The sequence below is a fragment of the Castanea sativa genome, chromosome 6 (genome assembly GCF_040712315.1).
Source record: "Castanea sativa cultivar Marrone di Chiusa Pesio chromosome 6, ASM4071231v1".
In the NCBI taxonomy this organism is placed as follows: domain Eukaryota; kingdom Viridiplantae; phylum Streptophyta; class Magnoliopsida; order Fagales; family Fagaceae; genus Castanea; species Castanea sativa.
The window spans coordinates 50,175,025-50,195,921 of NC_134018.1; the positions used below are offsets into that span (position 1 = coordinate 50,175,025).

At 39.2% G+C, this 20,897-nt stretch overlaps 3 protein-coding genes across 4 annotated transcripts; all 3 read left to right on the forward strand.

Moving 5' to 3' along the window:
* Positions 1–1,048: 1,048 nt before the first annotated feature.
* Positions 1,049–7,335, forward strand: LOC142638225 (MLO-like protein 6). Of its 2 annotated transcripts, none has more exons than XM_075812240.1 (15): positions 1,049–1,314; positions 1,428–1,485; positions 1,655–1,893; positions 2,396–2,512; positions 2,683–2,743; positions 3,734–3,822; positions 4,506–4,580; positions 4,712–4,806; positions 4,894–4,943; positions 5,235–5,275; positions 5,368–5,541; positions 5,653–5,688; positions 6,213–6,280; positions 6,420–6,480; positions 6,753–7,335. In XM_075812240.1, the coding sequence occupies exons 1-15, from the start codon at positions 1,174–1,176 to the stop codon at positions 7,146–7,148; spliced, it is 1,701 nt and encodes a 566-aa protein (XP_075668355.1). In that variant the 5' UTR covers positions 1,049–1,173; the 3' UTR covers positions 7,149–7,335. The 2 variants fall into 2 exon arrangements, with proteins under 2 accessions (XP_075668355.1, XP_075668356.1); XM_075812241.1 differs by having other exon boundaries at positions 1,065–1,201.
* Positions 7,336–11,831: 4,496 nt separating this feature from the next.
* Positions 11,832–12,542, forward strand: LOC142640129 (uncharacterized). Its single transcript, XM_075814222.1, has one exon. The coding sequence runs from the start codon at positions 11,832–11,834 to the stop codon at positions 12,540–12,542; it is 711 nt and encodes a 236-aa protein (XP_075670337.1).
* A 3,252-nt stretch (positions 12,543–15,794) lies between these two features.
* Positions 15,795–16,451, forward strand: LOC142640130 (uncharacterized). The gene is made up of 2 exons (XM_075814223.1): positions 15,795–16,113; positions 16,213–16,451. Exons 1-2 carry the CDS (start codon positions 15,795–15,797, stop codon positions 16,449–16,451), a joined length of 558 nt encoding a protein of 185 aa, XP_075670338.1.
* The last annotated feature ends 4,446 nt before the right edge of the window (positions 16,452–20,897 follow it).

A 20,897-nucleotide genomic window follows, 5' to 3' on the forward strand; every position in this document is an offset into this window, starting at 1 on the left:
AGGATAATCTTTTTCGTTGATAGATACATTATGCAGATACTATGTAGTGATGATATATTATGAAGATACATTATATGAATCCATAATTTTGAGTAATATTAAAGATTTGTGGTTGACCATAGTAGACAATTAGTGTACTAGTAAAAAGAGTAGACAATTTAAAAGTTATTGGTATTTGTACTTATTAAAGATGTATTCCACTGTTAATTTTATGTATATAGACAAATGGTTGATATATATATATATATATATATATATATATATATATATATATATATATATATATGTATGTATATATGTATGTGTGTGTGTGTGTGTGTGTGTGAGTGGACGTTTCTGTCCATATATATATGAGCAAGATGAGTAGTAGAGATCATGAAAATTTGACAACTAATTTTGATTGTATCTATTGTCAAAATTTTAGTATGAAAACTAAATTTATTCTTGATTTTTTTATTATTTATATTGATTACATTAGTTGGTTTACATAATACACATGTTTTAAATTCCACAAGAAATATAAAAATTAAAAATAAAAATAAAAATTTGCATACCAAGCACCAGAAAGCATTTTTAAACTCATTTTTAAGGTCGTTACCAAACACTGAAAAATGATATAGTTTTCTAGAAAATACTTTTTTGAAAATGAACAATTTTTTAGAAAACGTTAATGCTGAAATAAACAGAGCGTAGGTTTCTTATGGAGCCTATGTATGGTAAAAGAAAAATTAGTTAGTATTTCTTCTCTAAATACTACATGGTTATTATATGGTATTTTCTAATGAACTTTCTCTCTTATTCCGGGAGAGAACTGAGAAATTTATTTTAGTTGTTTTATTTAATAGATAAAAGTTTCTAAATTTGTTGTTCTCTGTCTCTATAAGTATAACTACCGATCTTTCAAAGGTCAAAGTTTTCTAAGTTCTAATAGTCTTTGCATTACTACCTTCTCTGTCTCATCTGTAGCCTCAGAATTAATATCTGTAGCCTTAGACTTAATTCGTTTCTACTCTCTATATAAACAAAAAACTCTCTCTCTCTCCACACACAGCAGAAAACTTACATATAGAAGCTGCAATTATTTTGTTGTGGATATCATCATCACGACAGTAATTAATTTCCTCCATTCTTTCTTCAACATTTTATTGTAAACTTTCTTAGAGCTTTGCTTCCATGGGGGGCAAGGACATTTCAAAGCCAGGTGAGTATGAACGTTCACTGGAGGACACTCCAACATGGGCTGTTGCGGTGGTATGCTTTGTGTTGGTTGTTATTTCTCTCTTCATTGAACATATTATTCATATCATTGGAAAGGTAATTAAGCTTATCTATTTATCTTGACATCCGTTTGGGTAACCTGCAGTTTCTTTTGTGTGAATATATATTTTTTTCTTGATGAATGATTCTTGCATTCCTTTCCTATGTAGTGGCTGAAAAAAAAACACAAGTTAACTCTTTACGAAGCACTTGAAAAAATCAAAACAGGTACGTAGCATAGCTATCATGATAAACTACCTAAAAAGTGAATTTAATTATTTAACTATTATTTCAATGCTCCTAGTTTGATCTCTAGCATATCTTAAAAAAAGAAGTTAAGTCTGTCCAAAGCCTAACACTTTTTCTTTGTTAAATATATATATTTTTCCTCTTTCAGAGCTTATGATATTGGGATTCATATCCTTGCTCTTGATAGTGTTTCAAGCACCAATTACTAATATATGTATACCCAAGAGTGTTGGAGCCACTTGGCACCCCTGTAAAAAGCGGTACAAGGAGAGCAAAAAAGAGACAGATTTCCAGGATAAAGGACGGAAACTACTACAACTTTTGGATTCTGGATTCGGTTCACGAAGAATATTAGCTGCAAAAGAAATTGACAAATGCACAGAAGAGGTAAGCTCAATGATTAAAAAAATTTCTTTTTTTGGATAAGAGATAACGACTCTTTTTATTTTATGTGTCCAAATATGTTGGTATTCTGGTGTAGCTACTTAATTTAAATGAATTTAATATTGTGGTACTACCAATGAATAGCCTTCAATTATTGGGGAAGGGGTTGTTGGAAACTTTGAATAGAATCAATGAATGTTATAAGTAATTAATAGATGAATATCATAATAAATAAATGAGAAATGATATGTTTACAACATTTTCATAATATTTTTACAATAAATTTTAAGTGGCAGGATGTTACTGGTTGTTATTGTTGGGGCAAAAAAGTAATCTTATGATTTATTGTAAAAATATTGTAAAAATGTTGTGAACGTAGCACCTCTCTAAATAAATAAATTATTTTTTTCGTAATCTGTAATACATCAGTTTGTAAAGTTTATAAAAGAAGTGGGATGATGAATTTAGTAGATTGAAGGTTTTTTTTTTTTGGGCATTTTGGCAGGGTAAAGTTGCGTTGGTGTCTAAATTAGGGATTCACCAGCTCCATATATTCATCTTTGTGTTAGCCGTTGTTCATGTGCTTTACTGCATCACCACCTTGGCTTTGGGCAGAACTAAGGTAATTCCCTCGTAATTATTTTCATGTTTGTGAAAGAGATGATGTATTCGTCAAATTAATATATAGTAAATAGTAATAAATCGATCCCACACTGCGATTGGAAAAAATGTATACATTTCTCTAGTTCTTTTACTTCTTTGAATGTTGTTAAATTCTTGCTTGGATCGCAGATGAGAATATGGAAGGTTTGGGAGGAAGAAACAAAGAAACCTGAATATCAATACTATCACGGTAAGTTTCAATACTGTCAAACGGGTCAACGTAGCAAAGTTTAATTTTATGGGGTATACAACTATACATTTAGTTTGAAAGCTACTAGTCACAAGAACAAAAAAAAAAAAAAAAAAAAGTGGCTCACAAAGTCATCGAATTCTTGTATTATTTTAGTATAAGAATCAATGGATTCCTTTATAAATGACTTTTCAATAAGTGTATAATAATAATCGAAAACTAGGTGTCTGTTTTTGCTTCAATTTTTTTTCTTTTTAAAATTTAACAAAATTAGCTAATTTTTATCTTTTTGTCATATATTTAGCAAAAAATTACCAAAAACTATATGTTTCGTCTCATACTTAATAAATAAGCTACTAAAACTATGCAATATCAAACAATTAATTATCAAGGTTATTATAAATTTTATTGCAGATTTAGAAACTAATGTGTCATTAATAATGATGAATGTTTGAATTACTTTTTTATGATTAGTAATATATTAATTTGTAAAAATTATGAAGTAAATTTTGTAATATTTCTAAGGTGCTTTATATAATTTTTATAATTTTTTTCACAATTATTAAAGTGGTACCTTGTTATTGGTGCTAATAAAAGTGATGCTAATATATGTGTGTGTGTGTTTAAGAATTCTGTATGATAGCAACATTAATGTTTTATTTATTTTTATCTCTTTGCTGCTGGGGTAGTGGCTAGCTACTGTACTAAGTAGCCCATTATTATTATTATTATTATATTATGCAACTGCAATGTTAATTATTTTTATTTATTGTTAATGAGATGCAATTTCTAGTTAAGGTTCGCTAAGTTATCTTATATATATATATATATATATATATATATATATATATATATATATATATATATATAATTCGCTAGATTGTTTTTTTTTTTTGTTTGCTTTTAATTTTTCTTTTTGATAGTGTGGTAAAAAGACAAATTCTCATGCACACGATAGGTGTGATGTATACAATGATTAATGTGATGCAGATCCACAAAGGTTTAGGTTTGCTAGGGATACATCATTTGGGCGAAGACATTTGACTTTCTGGAGCAAGTCACCAATTTCCCTTTGGATAGTAAGCAAGAATTAAATTCCAAATAAATTATAATGTCGAGGAATTAGGAAGTTTTTTAATGATTTAATTGTTAAATTAATTACTTTACATGTAAGCTAATAACTTTTAAGTTAGCTGTTACTTCCTAGTATATTACTGATTTATTAGTTAAATTAATTAAGTAGTGTTTTAAGTTTTAAGGGTTAAGAATTTAAGATGCATAAAACAAATTGACAAAGTTTGGCTTTAATACAACTCAATATCTTTTTATTGAATGTGAATTTTGATAAATCCACCTTTAGATTATATAATTTTTTTTTCTCATATCCTTCATACTTGTAAAATTTCTACAAAATCAAAAATCAATGGTTATGTTATTAACAAATTTTTAAATTTCAAGTTTTTTTCTGGTAAAAAAATTATGCATAAAAAAATAATTTTATGGATTGAATAGTAATTAACATTCAATTAGAACAAAATTTGACAAACATGTTAAAAATATAAAAGACATGTAGTTCAACTATTAACTTTTCAAAATAATTATTATTTGAAAATTATAGCATGTGGTGTATATTTCTCTGCATGTTATTCCGTGGAAACTAAAATCATCTCAAAAAAGAAAAAGGAAAAAAGTTTGACACTACAAGTCGTGAAGCTATTGTTCAAACTCTTATAAAAGTTCCTCTTTCTCCTCGTTTCATTAGGTGTGTTTCTTTCGACAATTCTTTACCTCAGTTAACAAGGTTGATTACCTTACACTAAGACATGGATTTATCACAGTAAGTTTTAATATATGGAGTAACACGATGTTTGAGCTTCTATATATATATATATATATATATATATACACACACACACACGTTTTGATAACTGGAGCTCCTATGTTGTCTACGTGATTTACATTTGACAGGCACATTTGGCACCAGAAAGTGAAACAAAATTTGATTTCCAAAAGTACATTAGCAGATCACTTGAAAAGGATTTTAAAGTTGTGGTGGGGATCAGGTTTGTGCTCAAACAATTTAACTTTATGGTGTTTGTTTCTTTGATTGATTTTCAATTATATTAGAATATTAATCTTCTCATGCGCAGTGGAAGCATATGGTTCTTTGCGTTGTTATTCCTCCTGTCCAACACATATGGTAAGCTAAATTCTACTTCTTGGATATCAAACTGTAGTCACAATTTTCCATTCTAAGGATCGGAATATGATCCTCTCTACTTTAAATGAACCGGACACAGTACAATGTTATTGAAAAAATTTAAAGAATACACATTTTATAATATTTAATTTCAATTATAAAATCGATCGATTTTAAATTGAGAGGTCATTTTGCTGTTTTGTGTCATTCTCTTTTCTTTAGTCCAAATTTAGCGTAGATTGTCTTGTGATTTCTGATTAATAAGAAATGTTTCTTTCTTTACAATGACAGGATGGCATTCTTATTTATGGCTACCATTTCTCCCATTGATGGTAGGCAACCAGAAACAAGCTTGCACTCCTACATTCTCATTTTGGGCTGTTGATTTAATGGAAGTTAATGTGGTTTGCTGTGAATTTTATAGATAATACTCCTGGTGGGGACAAAGCTACTAGTGATAATTACACAAATGGGGCTAAGAATTCAAGAGACAGGAGATGTGGTTAGGGGTGAACCTGTGGTGCAGCCAAGTGATGACCTCTTCTGGTTTGGACGCCCCAAGTTCATTCTCTTTCTCATTCACTTGGTTCTTTTTCAGGTATCTCTCACCTACTTACATCAAGAAAATTACTTGCATGTTAATCTATAAGGATTCTAACATTAACCTCCTTTGCTTTCGGCCTCTCTATGTGATGACTTTTAATGGCAGAATGCATTTCAATTGGCCTTCTTTGCTTGGGGCACGGTAAGCATTTCCTTTCTACTCAATTATTCCATTATTTACAAAGTACTAAATGATGTCTGCACTACTATACACAAAGTTCCATGTGACATTTGCTTGGCTCAAAATCATATATCTGGTGCAATAAGTACATAAAATTTATTGAGTCACGAGCTGTACTGTTGATGTAACATCTTAATCCTCATGATTTGTTTATATACTATACTGCAATACGTATGGTTGCATAAAATATTTCACTGTTGATATAACATTTTAGAATGTGTAAAATAAAATCAGTGTCCGCAACGAGTCTATTTGAAAGTGATATTACTTTAATAATAACTTATTACCTTAAAGATATTATAAGAAAAATTTGTGAAAAATATTGAATTTTTTATAATTACATGACCTTAATGTCTGTAGTCTAAGCAACATGATTGTGTTCTTTTAAACCATTTTTAGGACTTAGAATTTCGCTACAGGAGAACTATAAGCTGAGAGGGTTTTCCAACTTTCCTGTTACATATATATATTTTCATCTCTTTCAGGCTCAGTTTGGCTTAAGTAATTGCTTCCATAGTCGCACTGCAGATGTCGTCATCAGAATCTCAATGGGGTGAGTTTCATCACAAATACGCATGCATATAACTCTGTATGAGGTTGTCTTTGCAGCGATTTCACCTGGACGATTAAGGATTAGTGTTTATTGATTGTCATTCAAGCTAATCTAAGTACAACACTGAAATTTTCTCCAGGGTCATCATACAAGTTGTATGCAGTTATGTGACTTTGCCTCTCTACGCTTTGGTGACTCAGGTGAGATATAGTATTACACCTATAGGTCATATGGCTTGAAATGGTACAAAACTAAGAGCAAAATTAGTTTATTCTAATTCAACTAATAAAGATTATTGTTCTAGAATAAGGGATTTGGATTCAATCTTGGCCTAGTATTAAAGAGTAATAATTATCGATTGGATGCCATAGGTTCAAATTATGTATATGAGCTAAGTAAAAGAGAACCAAGTAAGAAAATTACCCCCAATTTATAACCAACTTAATTATGATTTGTTTACCTGATTTTACAGATGGGATCTAGGATGAGTCCTTCCATTTTTAATGATCAGCTGGCAAAAGGATTAAAAGATTGGCACCGCACAGCCAAAAAGAACGCTAAACATAGCAATCATACTGAGACTAAATCACCCATTTCAAGTACTCCGGCAACTCCGACACATGGCAATTTCCCAGTTCACCTCTTGCACAACTATCACCATAGCAGCCAGGATAGCTTGCCTGCATCTCCAAGAAGGTCCAATGTCAGAAATGATCATTGGGACAATAATGCGAGTCACTCGAGTAGGCATTCGGAGGAAGAAAAGCCGGAAACTCAAGAGCCAAGCTCATTGCAGTTGCCATCAGCTCCACCAGATTATACACAACATGAAATCAACATTAGTTCGTCTTTTACCTTTAGGAAATGAGTAGTGCAATGTAGATTGGAATGGATCATAGGAGAATATCGCTTTACTTATAACACGGTGTGCACTGTTATATAGCTTCTAGAGACTAAACCAAGGCTATGTATCTATAAATTGCATCACTTTAATTTGTAAAGCACAGCAATTCTGAATAATATCGTATTAAATACATCTTAAGAGCTTTGTTCTAGTATTTTTGAAGAATTGATATGCTTTCATTTCTTTCGAGACAATTTGGAGCTAACAACCTATTCTCTCTTCCTAAAACCTAGCCTAGCCTTTAAACAGTTTGCATCAAAAATTGTTTTGTACATGCGAGATTTTGTTTCCTCAGCGTGAGCACTTGTCAGGTCTCAAACCTGACGAGGGCCTAGAGCTTGAGGCAACAAACTATCATTGTCAGAGCTCTAATACAAAATATCCATTTATCTTTCCAGCAATAACAATAATTAAAATCTTCCGGCAAAAGGAAAGTTCAATCAACAATAAAGTATTTCCATAGAGTATATAGTCCAAGTTTCTCAAAGAAAAATTACATCAAAATTCCAAATACAACATCCTCAAAAAAATTCTTAAAAAAAAAAAGATCCAAAAGTGACACAAGTGAAAGACACAAGAAATAGAACATGTTTCTTTTAAGATAATAACTTTTAAATTTGCGAGTTCCAGTAATATATAAGGAGAAATTTGAAATCCAATAGAAAGAAACTAGAAAAATTTTCTCAAATTTTATTAATAAAATTTTGAAATTAAAAAAAATATTGTTTATTGATTGCAAGCCAATTTAAAGCCTCTATAAACTTGATTGACAAGTACAAATATTCTAAAAAGATAGATGATAAGTATAGAACTCCGTTCTGAATTAATTTATCACATTTTACACCTATTACAATAATGTAAAATTACATTTAAAACTACAATTGATCACACCAAATCAACGATTTAATAATATAAATCAAATTAAAACAAGACAATTTTGTAAAAAAATCATAATATTTAAAATTTTTAATACTTAATAATATAAGATAGTAGGAACTCTAGGGGGTGTTTTGAAATAAAAATAAAATAAATTATATTTTTTGCAAATATATACAGGACGCGGATAGCAATCTAAATCAATTATTGCTCCCGAGGTGTGGCGCAAAAATCTCACCTTACCCCGGCCCGCTTCAACACCTTTGTGAGGTGGAAAATATTTGTGCAGGGCAGGATAGATTGGGGTGGGACAGACCAAAATTGTCATATCTAGATAGGCTAGGTTCCCTACATTGACAAGAACTCTTAGTTGATTAAAAAGGCATTAAAGCACCCAAAATCAAGGAAATATCAATTCTATATCTAAAATTTAGATATATAATTGAAAATATCAAATTAATAAAGAACAAAAATTATACCATACATGTTTTGTCGTACATGCCATGCACTTGAGGTCTCCAAGCCTTTTTCTTACCGACTTCTTCTAATACTTTTTGTATAAAGATGGATTTAACTTGACATATTCATATTTCCATTAGTTTTTACTTGGCATTTGTGGAGAATTTAATGCGTATAGCAGGTTGGTTGAAGTAGATGGAGATTGGGAAATAAATGAATTTGTTGGTACGTTGCTCTTACGCGGCACACATATTATTGACGAGTGGTCTAGGAATGAGTCACACTACTACTAGGTGGTAAAATGACTCAAGAGTTAAGGGGCCCCTAAGTCCCTTTACCATTAATGCTAGAAATGACTTAAGTGTTAAGGGGGCCCTTATAATTCCCTTAACCATTAATGCTAGATTTACAAGTACAAGTAAAGCTTCATTATATCTTCTGTCACACCAGGTAAAGGGCAGACCCGAATAATCCAAGTCCTTAAGACCACAAACATCCAACCAATATCTGAAGTCTTACGAAGTTTCTCTGACCGAACAGTCCCTCCCGATTTCTCATCCACTCTTGTAATTTTATTAAAATCTCCAATACACACTCACGGCAAAACAAAATGAGAACAGAGATGTCGAAGCCTTAACCAAGAATCTTCCCGATTGGCCGCTTCAGGAACTCCGTAGAACCCCGTAAAGCACCAGGCGTCATCAATTCCTGAATTTACCACTGCATTGATATGCCGTGGCGAGAATGTCCTAATATGCAAATTAAGATCATTATTCCATAACAATGCCAGACCACCCCCAAATTCCTCCTTGGGACGATGAACATATTATCATACTTCAAACGACATTGCAATCTCTCCAAATATGACTTTTTCTTCCTAGTTTCCATCAAGAAAATCACACTGGGACCTTTCGCCTTCACTAATTCGGAAAGCTCACGAACTCGCTAGTGGTTCTTAAGCCTCCGACAGTTCTAGCTTAAACAATTCATGGCTCACGGTGGGGCTGGGGGACAACCACCACCGATGAGAATTGATTAACTCCATAGTTAGTCATTGCTCAACGTTTTAGTGATTGAGAATCTGAGGGTTCAACTACTGGGTGTTCTCTTAACTTATCAGTTACAACGTCCTTTACCTTAAGCTCATGGGCTGAACGAGTCAGCCTAGTCCACTTGCTCCCTAGGCTAACCTGTTGAGTAAGAAAAGGCCCAAATGCGTTGGTCAAGTCCTGCAAAGGTGGTCTGGGCCTATCCACTTCTAAGCACACACTGGATAATTGGTCAGTACTGAATTTTGGCCCAATAGAATTTAGCCCAAAAGGCTTCTTAGTAACCGGTCCATCTCTCACACCCCCCTCACCTTCCTTAATCTGATCACTACCACATAAAGGATCAGGATTTGACATCTCCTTTAGCCCTGAATTGCCTCCATGCTTTTTGTAGTCAAATTTTTCTGATATCTTCATCGATTTCCTGAAGGGCTGCCATGAAAGGATCTCCACCCTGACACTGTCCTAGATTTCCTGTCTCTATAAAGGCATTTAAAAAATCTTGCGCGGGAGCCACCCTATCAAAACGGTGAATATCTCTATCAATTTCAACAATTAATTAGGGGTGTCAATGTTCGACCAACCCGCAAACATGACACAAACTCGACATGGGTTTTTGCGGATTAGGGTTGGGTCTTAATGGGTTTGGGTCATAAACGGGTCAACTCGAAAGCAATACGATAAGAAATGTGTCATAAGCAGGTCAACCCACATAACCTATAATAGACACGTTTGACACGTCAATTTATTTGTGTCAACCCAAAATGACCTACTTAATACAACCTGTTTAACTTGTATAACAAAAAAATATTCATTTTATTTTAGATTTGTCAAATACCTTTTATATCCAACATATATTTTAAATTTAAAAAGAAAAGTGAGTAATTACAAAAACTTACAAGAGTTATTGTACGGGCGTCACCCTCCTTCAAGCCCATTTACTCAGAGGCCCATGGAGGTAATAACCCGTGTAAAGACTTGATACTGATCAGACTGACTGGCTCATTCCAGGCAAGTTTTTATGCTCATCAAAAGCCCGAAGCCTAGGGATGGAATCATTCATGGCGTGACCAACAAAGGTGAAGCCTCACCACTTTCGATGAATATGTCTCCCGGGCAGGTAGAACTCGGAGTGCACGACATCACCTAGGGAATACCTCTGTCGGGTATCAAATCTACCGGTGGAGCTAGTTCCAATGTCATTGTTACCTTCTCCTACTCACCACCAAACATCCACTTACGAGTAATGGTATTAGACCTCCCTTCCGTTGCCTAGGGAATGCCTTTGTCGGGTAGCAAATCTAACGGTGAAGCTAGTTTCAATGCCACTATCACCTTCTCCTACTCGCAATTAAGCACCCACTTAGAAGAAACAATATTGGACCTTTCCTTCCACTGACCAGAGAAATGATCATGGAAATCCTACTAACTTTGGCTATAAATAAGCAAGGGAGATTCAGTGGAGGGGGTTGGCAATTCTGGAGAGTGGATACTAAGGAAAGGAAGTGATCATCTTGGGAAAAGGGGGGAGAGTGATCTTGAGAACATAGGGGATTTGGGTGCATGGCCTGCCGAAAATAGAACTACCCATTGTAGGAAATTAGAAAGCCCATAATATAAGTAGATTGTGAGCCCAAATAGATTTTAGGCCTAATAGCCATATTTGGGTGCGCACAATTGGCGCCATCTGTGGGAATCTCCTATGTAGCTATGGTATTGTTTAGGCGCGCACGGGAGAATGTTTAGAAGTAGGCTGGGAAGTCATGCTGAGAGCGGCTTTAGAGGGTCATCGCGGGGGTCTACATGGCTAGAAAGGAGGCAACAAAGGCAAGAGGATAGATGACATGAGGAAGCAGAGGAATCTGGGCCCGGAGAGGGATCATATCAAACCCTCCAGACAATGTCTGACGCTTTAGGCCACAGTTGCCTCGACAGAAGAGACCAGGAGCTTGAGCAGAGGGATTAGGAACTCTAGTGCCTACGTAGGGTGGTGAGGGATTTGGAGTTTCAAGCAAGGGGTAGACGTAGAAGAAGGGACCACGAAGAGCGAAGAGAAAGGTTGGCAAGTGTAGGGAATCACTGTGCGGCAGGATCCTATCAATCCGGGTCTCATCGACACCGCGATTGTTCACGAGACTATGCGGATCGTGATTCGACTTCTCCAGATGAAGGGCGACCTCGAAATGTGGCCATGGATGCAATGAGCTGGGCATTACGCCAAGCTGCCCGGTCGCCCTTCTCGAGAGATATTGAAAGCGCGCCTATGTCGAGTAGATTCACACGGCCGCCGTTCAATTCCTACACTGGAAAGACAGACCCGGTGGAATATGTAAGCCACTATATTCAAATGATGTCTTTACACGCCCATAATGATGCATTGATGTGTAAGGTCTTCCCTTCGAGCCTCGGCCCCACTGTTTTAAGGTGGTTCAATGCATTAAAGAAAGGTTCGGTCCATAGTTTTTTGGAACTGATCCAAAAGTTTGGAATACGGTTCATGACTTGCAGCCTGGTTCCTCAGCCCGTGGACGCGTTACTATCGATGAAAATGGGGGCTGGGGAGACCCTTCACAACTATGCCAACCGGTATTGGGAGCTGTATAACGAGTTCGATAGGAGCAATGAAAAGATCGCGACGAGCACCTTTCGGGTGGGGTTGCCTAAAGAGTCCAAGCTGAGAGAATCATTGACGAGAAGGCCTCTCGAGGATATGAGGCAGTTGATGTGGCGTATTGAGGAGTATAAGCGATTAGAAGATGATTGGCTGCAGACCAAGGGTAAGGCCCCGATCATCAATTATCCTCGGAATACTGGCTTCCATCCTAGACCCCGAAAGGATCTGAGAATTCAAGAGTTCGGGCCAGCGATTGGAGGAGTTAATGCGGCCTTCAAGGAGCCCGTGCACAGGATCATTGATCAAATAAAAAATGAGTCGTATTTTAAGTGGCCAAACAAGATAGGGGCGACCCATTAAGGAGGAATCAGAATTTGTATTGCACCTACCATAAGGATAAAGGGCATACCACCGAGCAGTGCAAAGTATTGAAAGACGACCTTGAAAAATTGGGGAAGGCGGGACATCTGAAAGACTTTCTGGTGGAAACAAGGAATCAGGAGACCAAACAAGTAGATCGGTTGCGTAGAAACCCTTTCCCACACCCTTTGGGAGTAATAGAGGTCATCCATGTAGTATCGAAGAGCTTTCAAAACAAGGGGGTATTGGCCGTGGTATCAGCAAAAAGTTGCACCGACGAACGTCCCCCGAGAAAGAAGCTGAGACACACTAAACTACCCATAGCGTTTGATGATGATGATATGGAAGGCACCACTTAGCCGCACCACGACGCTTTAGTGGTCATGGCCCCGTGTAAGGGGTTTCATGGTAAAAAGAATAATGATAGATCAGGGGAGTGGCGCAGACGTAATGTATCCCGACTTGTATAGGGGGCTTGGACTGAAAAAGGAGGACTTGTCCAAGTATGATACGCCGTTGATGGGATTTGATGGACATATGGTGATTCCAAAAGGGCAGATTTCACTTCCAGTCTGCATGGAAGGTAAGGAGGTAATTGTGACGTTTATAGTGGTTGCTTCTTTCTCGCCATACATGGCAATCCTCGGAAGGCTGTGGATTCATGACATGGGAGCTGTGCCGTCCACCTTGCATGTACAAGTCAAATTTCGAATTAAAGAAGAGATTATAGTGATAAAGGGTGATCAGAAGGCGGCCAAACAGTGCTTAGTAGCCATAGCCAACAAACAAACCGAATAAATGGAGTCAACCAAGAAGGCTCGCTTATAGCAATTACAGCAGCCCCTAGTGAGGGGACCAATGTTATCGAGGATTTGGTTAAAGTAAAAATTCTGCCGGACGGTGAAAGGAGTTTCCTGATAGGGACAAGCTAGAGTGACGGGGAAAGGGTGGAGTTACTGCTTTTTCTTATACAAAATGTATATGTATTCGAGGTGCCCGGGGTTGATCCTGAATTTATAGTTCACAAGCTGAATGTGGATCCTTTATGCCCTCCTAAGAAACAGAGACCGAGAAGGTCCGCTAAAGAGCATGTTGAAGCCGTCAGACAGGAGGTTAGGAAGCTGAAGGAAGAAGGGGCCATAAATGAAACATTCTTTCCATAATGGCTTGCAAACACAGTGATTGTGAAGAAGAAGAATGGTAAGTGGAGGCTTTGTGTTGATTTCATTGATCTGAACCAAGATGCCCGAAGGATTCGTTTCCGATGCCAAAAATTGATCAATTGGTGGACGCTACATACGGGCACTCGAGAATGAGCTTTCTTGATGCTTTCCAGGGTTATCACCAGATTGCCTTAGCCGCCGAGGATTAGGAGAAGACTGCATTCATAACACCTAATGCTAACTATCACTATACCGTGATGCCATTCGGATTGAAGAATGCGGGAGCCACTTATCAATGAATGATGATGAGGATGTTTAAGGATAAGATTGGGCGTACGGTTGAGGTATACATTGATAACATGGTATTAAAAGCAAGCAGGAAGGACAACATATTGACAACCTTAAAGAGGTGTTTGAGATACTCCGGCGACACCAACTGCACCTCAATGCCGATAAGTGCGCTTTTAGAGTAGGGTTTGACAAATTCATGGGTTATTTAATTACCAAACAGGGGATTGAAGTCAACTCCGATCAGATTGAAGCCGTGAAACGTCTTAAACCATCGAGCAATCTGAAAGAGGTGCAAAAATTGACAGTCATGTTGGCTGCTTTCAACCGATTTATTTCCAAGTTTGCTGATTGGTGCTGACTATTTTATCAGCTTTTGAAGAAATGGAAGGGGTTTCAATGGGACGAGGAGTGTGATAGAGCCTTCCAAGACCTTAAGGACTATCTTGGACAAGCACCGACGTTGACAGCCCTGGAGCCAGGAGAAGACCTGTATATGTACCTCTCGGTATCCAAGCATGCAGCCAGCGCTGTGCTATTGAAGGATAATGGTGTACAACTGCCGGTTTATTACATAAGTAAGACATTTGTTGACGCCAAGATCAGGTATTTACTATTGGAGAAACTGGTGTTGGCACTTGTGCATTCCACCTGAAAATTGCCCCATTACTTTCAGGCACACACCGTCTATGTTCTGACCGAGTATCCTCTTCAGTCATTATTGAGAAAATTTGACTTTACGGGGAGGATAGCTAAGTAGGGGACTCGGCTAGGCTCTTTCGACATTAGATACATGCCGAGGAACTCGGTGAAGGGACAAGTACTTGCAGACTTCATTGCCGAGGTCTCGCCAAAAAGTACGAATATTGTTTGCCTTGTGGGGGTCAGGCCATGGAAAGTATTTGTGGATGGCGCATTCAATACAGCAGGAGCGGGGGCTGGAATTGTGGTCATCACCCTAGAAGGGTTAAAACTAGAGCACTCGTTCATATTAGGCTTCAGGGCTTCTAATAATGAGGCCGAGTATGAGGCTCTGTTTGCCGGACTGAGAGTTGTCGTGGATTTGGAAGCCAAAGAGGTGGAAGTTTACTCAGATTCTCTCCTAGTAGTTAATCAGGTGCAAGGGAACTTCGAGGCCAAAGACTCCTGAATGATGGAATATCTGCGGCTGGTAAAGCAGACCATGTGTAATTTTTCAAATGTCAAGGTTGAATGGGTAGCTCGGGGACAGAATCGACACGCCGATTCCTTAGCGACGCAAGCATCATCAATAGCTGACATGGTACCTCAATTGATTAGGGTGGAGTTAATGTTTTAACCGAGTATTACTGCTAAGGCACCGGTTGCACAGGTCACCATAGCCAAGAAGTGCTGGATGGACCCCATCATTGATTTCCTTGCAGAAGACTGAGCCCCGGAAGATGAAAAAGAGGCAGCTAGAGTACGACGAACTGTTGCTCGGTATTGGTTATCTGTCGATCGGAAGTTACATCGAAGATCATTCGAAGGACCGTACTTGCAGTGTCTTCGTCCTAATCAAGCTGAAGAGCTCTTGGCTGAGCTGCACGAGGGTGTATGCGGTAGTCACGTGTGGGGACACTTATTGGCTCACCGAGCAATGAAGCAAGGGTTTTGGTGGCTGTAGATGAGGAAAGATGCTATCGAGCACGCACAGAGGTGTGAGCAATGTCAAAAACACACCTCGATAATCCACCAACCTGTCGGGAACTTGAACCCAGTAAACAGCCCGTGGCCATTTGCCCAGTGGGGGCTAGACATAGTCAAGCCATTCCCTCGGGCAATGGGCAACCGGAGATTTGTGCTGGTGGCGGTAGACTACTTCATGAAGTGGGCAGAAGCAGAAGTGCTGGCAAACATCAGAGATGTTGACATTAAGAGATTCGTATGGAGAAACATTATAACAAGATTTGGCGTGCCGGAGTCTCTTGTGTCGGACAATGGTCTACAGTTCGACTGCAAAACTTTCCGAGAGTTTTGTAACAACCTTGGCATTAGGAACCGGTATTCCACGCTAGCATATTCGCAGAGCAACGGCCAGGCAGAAGCTACCAATAAGGCCATTGTGAGCGGATTGAAGAAGAGGTTGGAAAGCGCCAAAGGTAGATGAGCCGAGGAATTTCCAAGCGTCCTATGGTCATACCGGACAACTCCTAGGAGATCCATGGGAGAAATACCATTCTTTCTAACTTACGGGGTAGAGGCTGTCATCCCCGCTGAAGTAAACTTATGCAGTGCTCGAGTCGCAGGATTCGCTTCGGACGAGAATGAGAAGCTAATGTCCAAGCAGTTGAATTTGCTAGAGGAACACCAAGAAGCGGCCATCAATCGGCTGGCAGAATATCAGCAAAAGCTCACCTGGAAGTACAATAGAAATGTGAGGAAGAGGGAGTTTGCCACGGGAGATCTAGTGCTTCGTAAGGTCGTAGGGAATACATAAGACATTAATCCAGGGAAACTAGCCCTGTCCTGGGAAGGGCCCTATCGAGTGATTGCTATTGCAGGTGTAGGAGCATACTACTTAGAGGTTTTGGAGTAAAAACCACTTCGGTGGCCATGGAATGTTCACAACTTAAATTTTTTTTTATCATTGACCAGTTACTCTCCAAAGATGTAAACTTGATGTAATTTTGCATTATTACGTATTAATATGACGATATTTATTCATGCAGGTGCATTTAACCCCATTACTATTAAGTTATTATTGCTAGTTAAGAAATATGGAGAGAATCACGAGGGCAAAGGCAACTCATTCACGCTAAGGACAGAAGCCTGTCCTCTGTTCAATTCTTATCACCAGGCAGGTGGAAACCATAAGACATCATTTTCTAAGGACAGAAACCTGCCCTCGATTCGATTCCTATGACCGAGCAAGTGGAAACCTTAAGCTATCATTTCCTAAGGTTAGAAACCTGCCCTCGGTTCGATTCCTATCACCGAGCAGGTAGAAACCTTAAGACATCATTTTCTAAGAACATAAACCTGCCCTCGGTTTGATTCCTATGACCGAGCAGGTGGAAACCTTAAGCTATCGTTTCCTAAGGTTAGAAACCTGCCCTCAGTTTGATTACTATCACCAAGCAAGTGGAAACCTTAAGACATCATTTTCTAAGGACAAAAACCTATTCTTGGTTCGATTCCTATGACCAAGCTAGTGGAAACCTTAAGCTATCGTTTTCTGAGGTCAGAAACCTACCCTCGATTCGATTCCTATCACCGAGCAGGTGAAATCCTTAAGACATCATTTTCTAAGGACAGAAACTTGTCCTCGGTTCGATTCCTATGATCGAGCAGGTGGAAACTTTAAGCTATCATTTTCTAAAGGCAGAAACCTATCCTTAGTTCGACCTTTATCACCGAGCAGGTGGAAGCCTTAAGCTATCGTTCTCTAAGAGTAGAAACCTATTCTAGGTTTGACCTTCTGTACCGAGTAATGAAAACCTAAACCAAAAGATCCTAAGGGTAGAAAAGTTGCTCCCAACCACCATGAGTGAGAAAGAAAGGTATGATGATTAAGTTAACCCCAATCATATACAAAGTGGGCAGTTCTCAAACAAGCATGGATGAATTTAAAAACAGGAATGAAACACACAAATTTATGTCCCAACATTACCAATTAAAACCCTTCAAACAATAAAGAAATTGTTCTATCACCACAGCTCGGTGATCTAGGCTTACCAAACACAAAGCCAGTAAAAAAAAAAAGAGAGGAGAAAGAAGAAAAAAGGGATTGAATCATCATACGACAAGGTTAGAAGAATTCGGTGGGGGGGGGGGTAGGTTGCTCAGATCCGTCTTTGGCCAGCCGAGCTATTGGAGGGGTCTGATCTTGAGCAGCTTCAGCTCTGGTACGGACGTTGCTTGTAACCTCTAGGTCAGCCGTTTCCACATGAGCATCAATGTCACATACAAGATCCCTCACACTTAAAGTTTCCTCATTCGTGGCATCAGGTTGACTCTGAACAGGAGGGGGAGGGGCCGGGTAGGGGATATGCGTTGGATTCCACAACGGGGAGTCCTCAGCTACTCCCATCGCTTGAAGAGTAGCTAACCATCCTTCCCCAAATCCATGTTACCTAGCTTGGTGGATGATCGGTTCCACAGAGCTTTCAGCCTCCAAGAAACCTACGTTGTACCACTTATCCTCAGAGGCTTCGAGAGATTCTTTCAAGTTGGCAATTTGATTAGCTTGGGCTAGATTTAAGCTATCTGCCATCGCTAGCTTGAGCTCTGTCTCGCCTAGCTTTGTTTCCATGACGGTCAGCTTGCTCTCAGCAGCCTACCGGACTTTCTTGGCATCTATTGCTTTCCTCTCCGATGCTGTGGCAGCCTCCCCCTTCTCCTTGGCAGTAACCTCAGCAACGGCCTTCAGCGCCTTCTCTCGCTCAACGGCCTCGGTTGCATCCTTCAACCTCCCATCCATAACGCCAGTCAACTGCGCGGCTTGAAAATAGAACAGTAACAAAATGATGAAACTGGGAAGAAAGCTACCTGTTACAACATATGCAATAAAGGGAATAGGAAATTACAACAATGGTATGCCATTGTAGCCGTCTAGCAAGTGTCTCATCATCACCGTCCGAAAAATAGTGAACATCCTCGGGCAGCAGGAGGCCTTGCACCAAACTTTGAGCTACTTGCCCCCCTTTGCCATTGTCCCATAGCCGAATGCTGGCAGTTGCCGATAAATTAAGGCTTATCACCCAACTAAAAAGCGTGCTGCCAACCAACCTCGGGTTGAGAAGAAGACGCCACGTTGGTCTTGACCTGAGCCACTAGTGGAGTAACAACTGGCGTCTCCTGGATCTTAGGCCGGCCCCTTGCGCGGGGCGGGGTCTTCGGTATGGCGTCACCTAGGACGGGAGTGTTCTTCTCGGTAGCTTGTTTCCTCTTTTGGTTTCACCAACGGGAATAGCCTGGCCCGTTCCTTAGGGGGATTGAGGTTGAGCCACAAGTCCGGCACCGGGTATAAACTGAGCAAGGGTCATCTCCCTATGCTTCACCATTTTTTCCACGTGGTCGGATTTAGTGCCCGAAGTACCTACTGGTTCGGCAGCTTCTTCCTCGGCTATTGGGGCAGCGTTTTATAGCTGTTCGATGGCTTCGTGTCTTTTTTGATTTTGGGACACACGCTCGACAGACTCGTCCCTTATAGGTGTGATGTCATCTGTGGTGGTATAGCGGGGGCCAAGGTCTTGAGCTTCGCTAGTAGTAAGCACGGGAGGAAGGAATTTTTTGTGTCAGACGTCTATGTATGACAGGAGCGAACTGTTTACCAAAAGCGCTTGGCTGAAGTTTTGCCAAGTGGTGTACACTGGGTTAATGCCGAGGATCAAATGAGATGCCCTAAGTTGCCCGTTGTTGTGCACCAAAATCTCCGACTTAAGAACAAAATTGAGATCATGTACGTGTATAACTCGGGAGTCCGGTAAAAACCTTTTCGATTCTACAACAAGCCCGAGAAAAGACTGATCAGTTAAATACACAAAATAAGACGCAAAACCAAAACAAGTGGAAATTCTCTGTACCGACCAACTTCGTGTAGCGAAAGTGGGCAAAGTAGCTCACCGGCGAGCTAGTTGCCACGTACCCGAACAAACTCTCCAACTGAGTTTCTATTGGAATCGGGTAGACAAGAGATAAGCTGGACCCGCATATCTCTAGTCTTTAGATAATAGTCACTTGTAAAATTACCGCACAATTTGTACATGAAATTGATGTCGTGATGGTTCAGTTGCAGCCTGAATATCTGATTCAGTCGGTTGACACAACTAACAATTCTATAAAAGTTAGGGGGAAATTGGTCGGGACACAGACCATAGAACCCCAAGGTGCTTATGATAAGGGGGTCTATAGGAAATCTAACCCCACCCTCTAGTATAGACATCAATGGAAGAAACACTGCATTCAGGTCAACAGCCCTTGCAAGAGCAATATCGCCTTCTTGGTAGTACATAATGTCAACATCCCCTGGGATACTGAAGGTTTCTTTAAAACTAGCCAAGGTAGCCCTAGAAGCGAGAAGATGAGAAAACCCCATTCCTAAAGTATGAAACAAAAAAGAATTGAAAAGAAAAAGATAGAAAAAACTTACTTTGGGCTCTAGAGAGTGAGAAACTTGAGGAGTGTGTATGCGTAGAAGAAGAATGCTTAGCAAAGAGAAGATTAGGAATGAAAGGAACACAAAGAGTGAAATGGGAGCCTAGAATTGGCTATTTATAGGGCTTGAGGCATTTAATGAGGCGAGGAGCGGGAAAACCCTCCCAAATTCCTTTTGGGTAACCTCCCCACACGCGTGGGCACAGTTTACGAACCGTCAAACGGTTCACCAACCATCAAATTTTAATTACTAATGTGACGACCTGACATGGCACCACTTTCGAGAAATCTACTACGATGATTGCCCTGGCCGCGTGTAAAGGGTGTTCGTTGTCCACGGGAAATCATCATCATGACTTGACCGGGATCCTTAATTCATCTCCAGAAGCAGAGCATGAATCAATGGGGGCTATTGTATGGGCTTCACCCTTCTTCAAGCCCATTTACTCAGAGGTCCACGGAGGTAACAACCTGTGTAAGGACCTGACACTGATCAAACCGACTGGCTCATTCTAGACAATTTTTTATGCTTATCAAAAACCCAAAGCCTAGGGATGGAATCATTCACGGTGTGACCGACAAAGGTGAAGCCTCACCACTTCCGATGAATATGTCCCCCGGGCAGGTAGAAGTCGGAGTGCATGGCATCACCTAGGGAATATCTCTGCTAGGCATCAAATCTGCCGGTGGAGCTAGTTCCAATGCCACTGTTATCTTCTCCTACTCACCACCAAACATCCACTTACGAGTAATGGTATTGGACCTCCTTTTCGTTGCTTAGGGAATG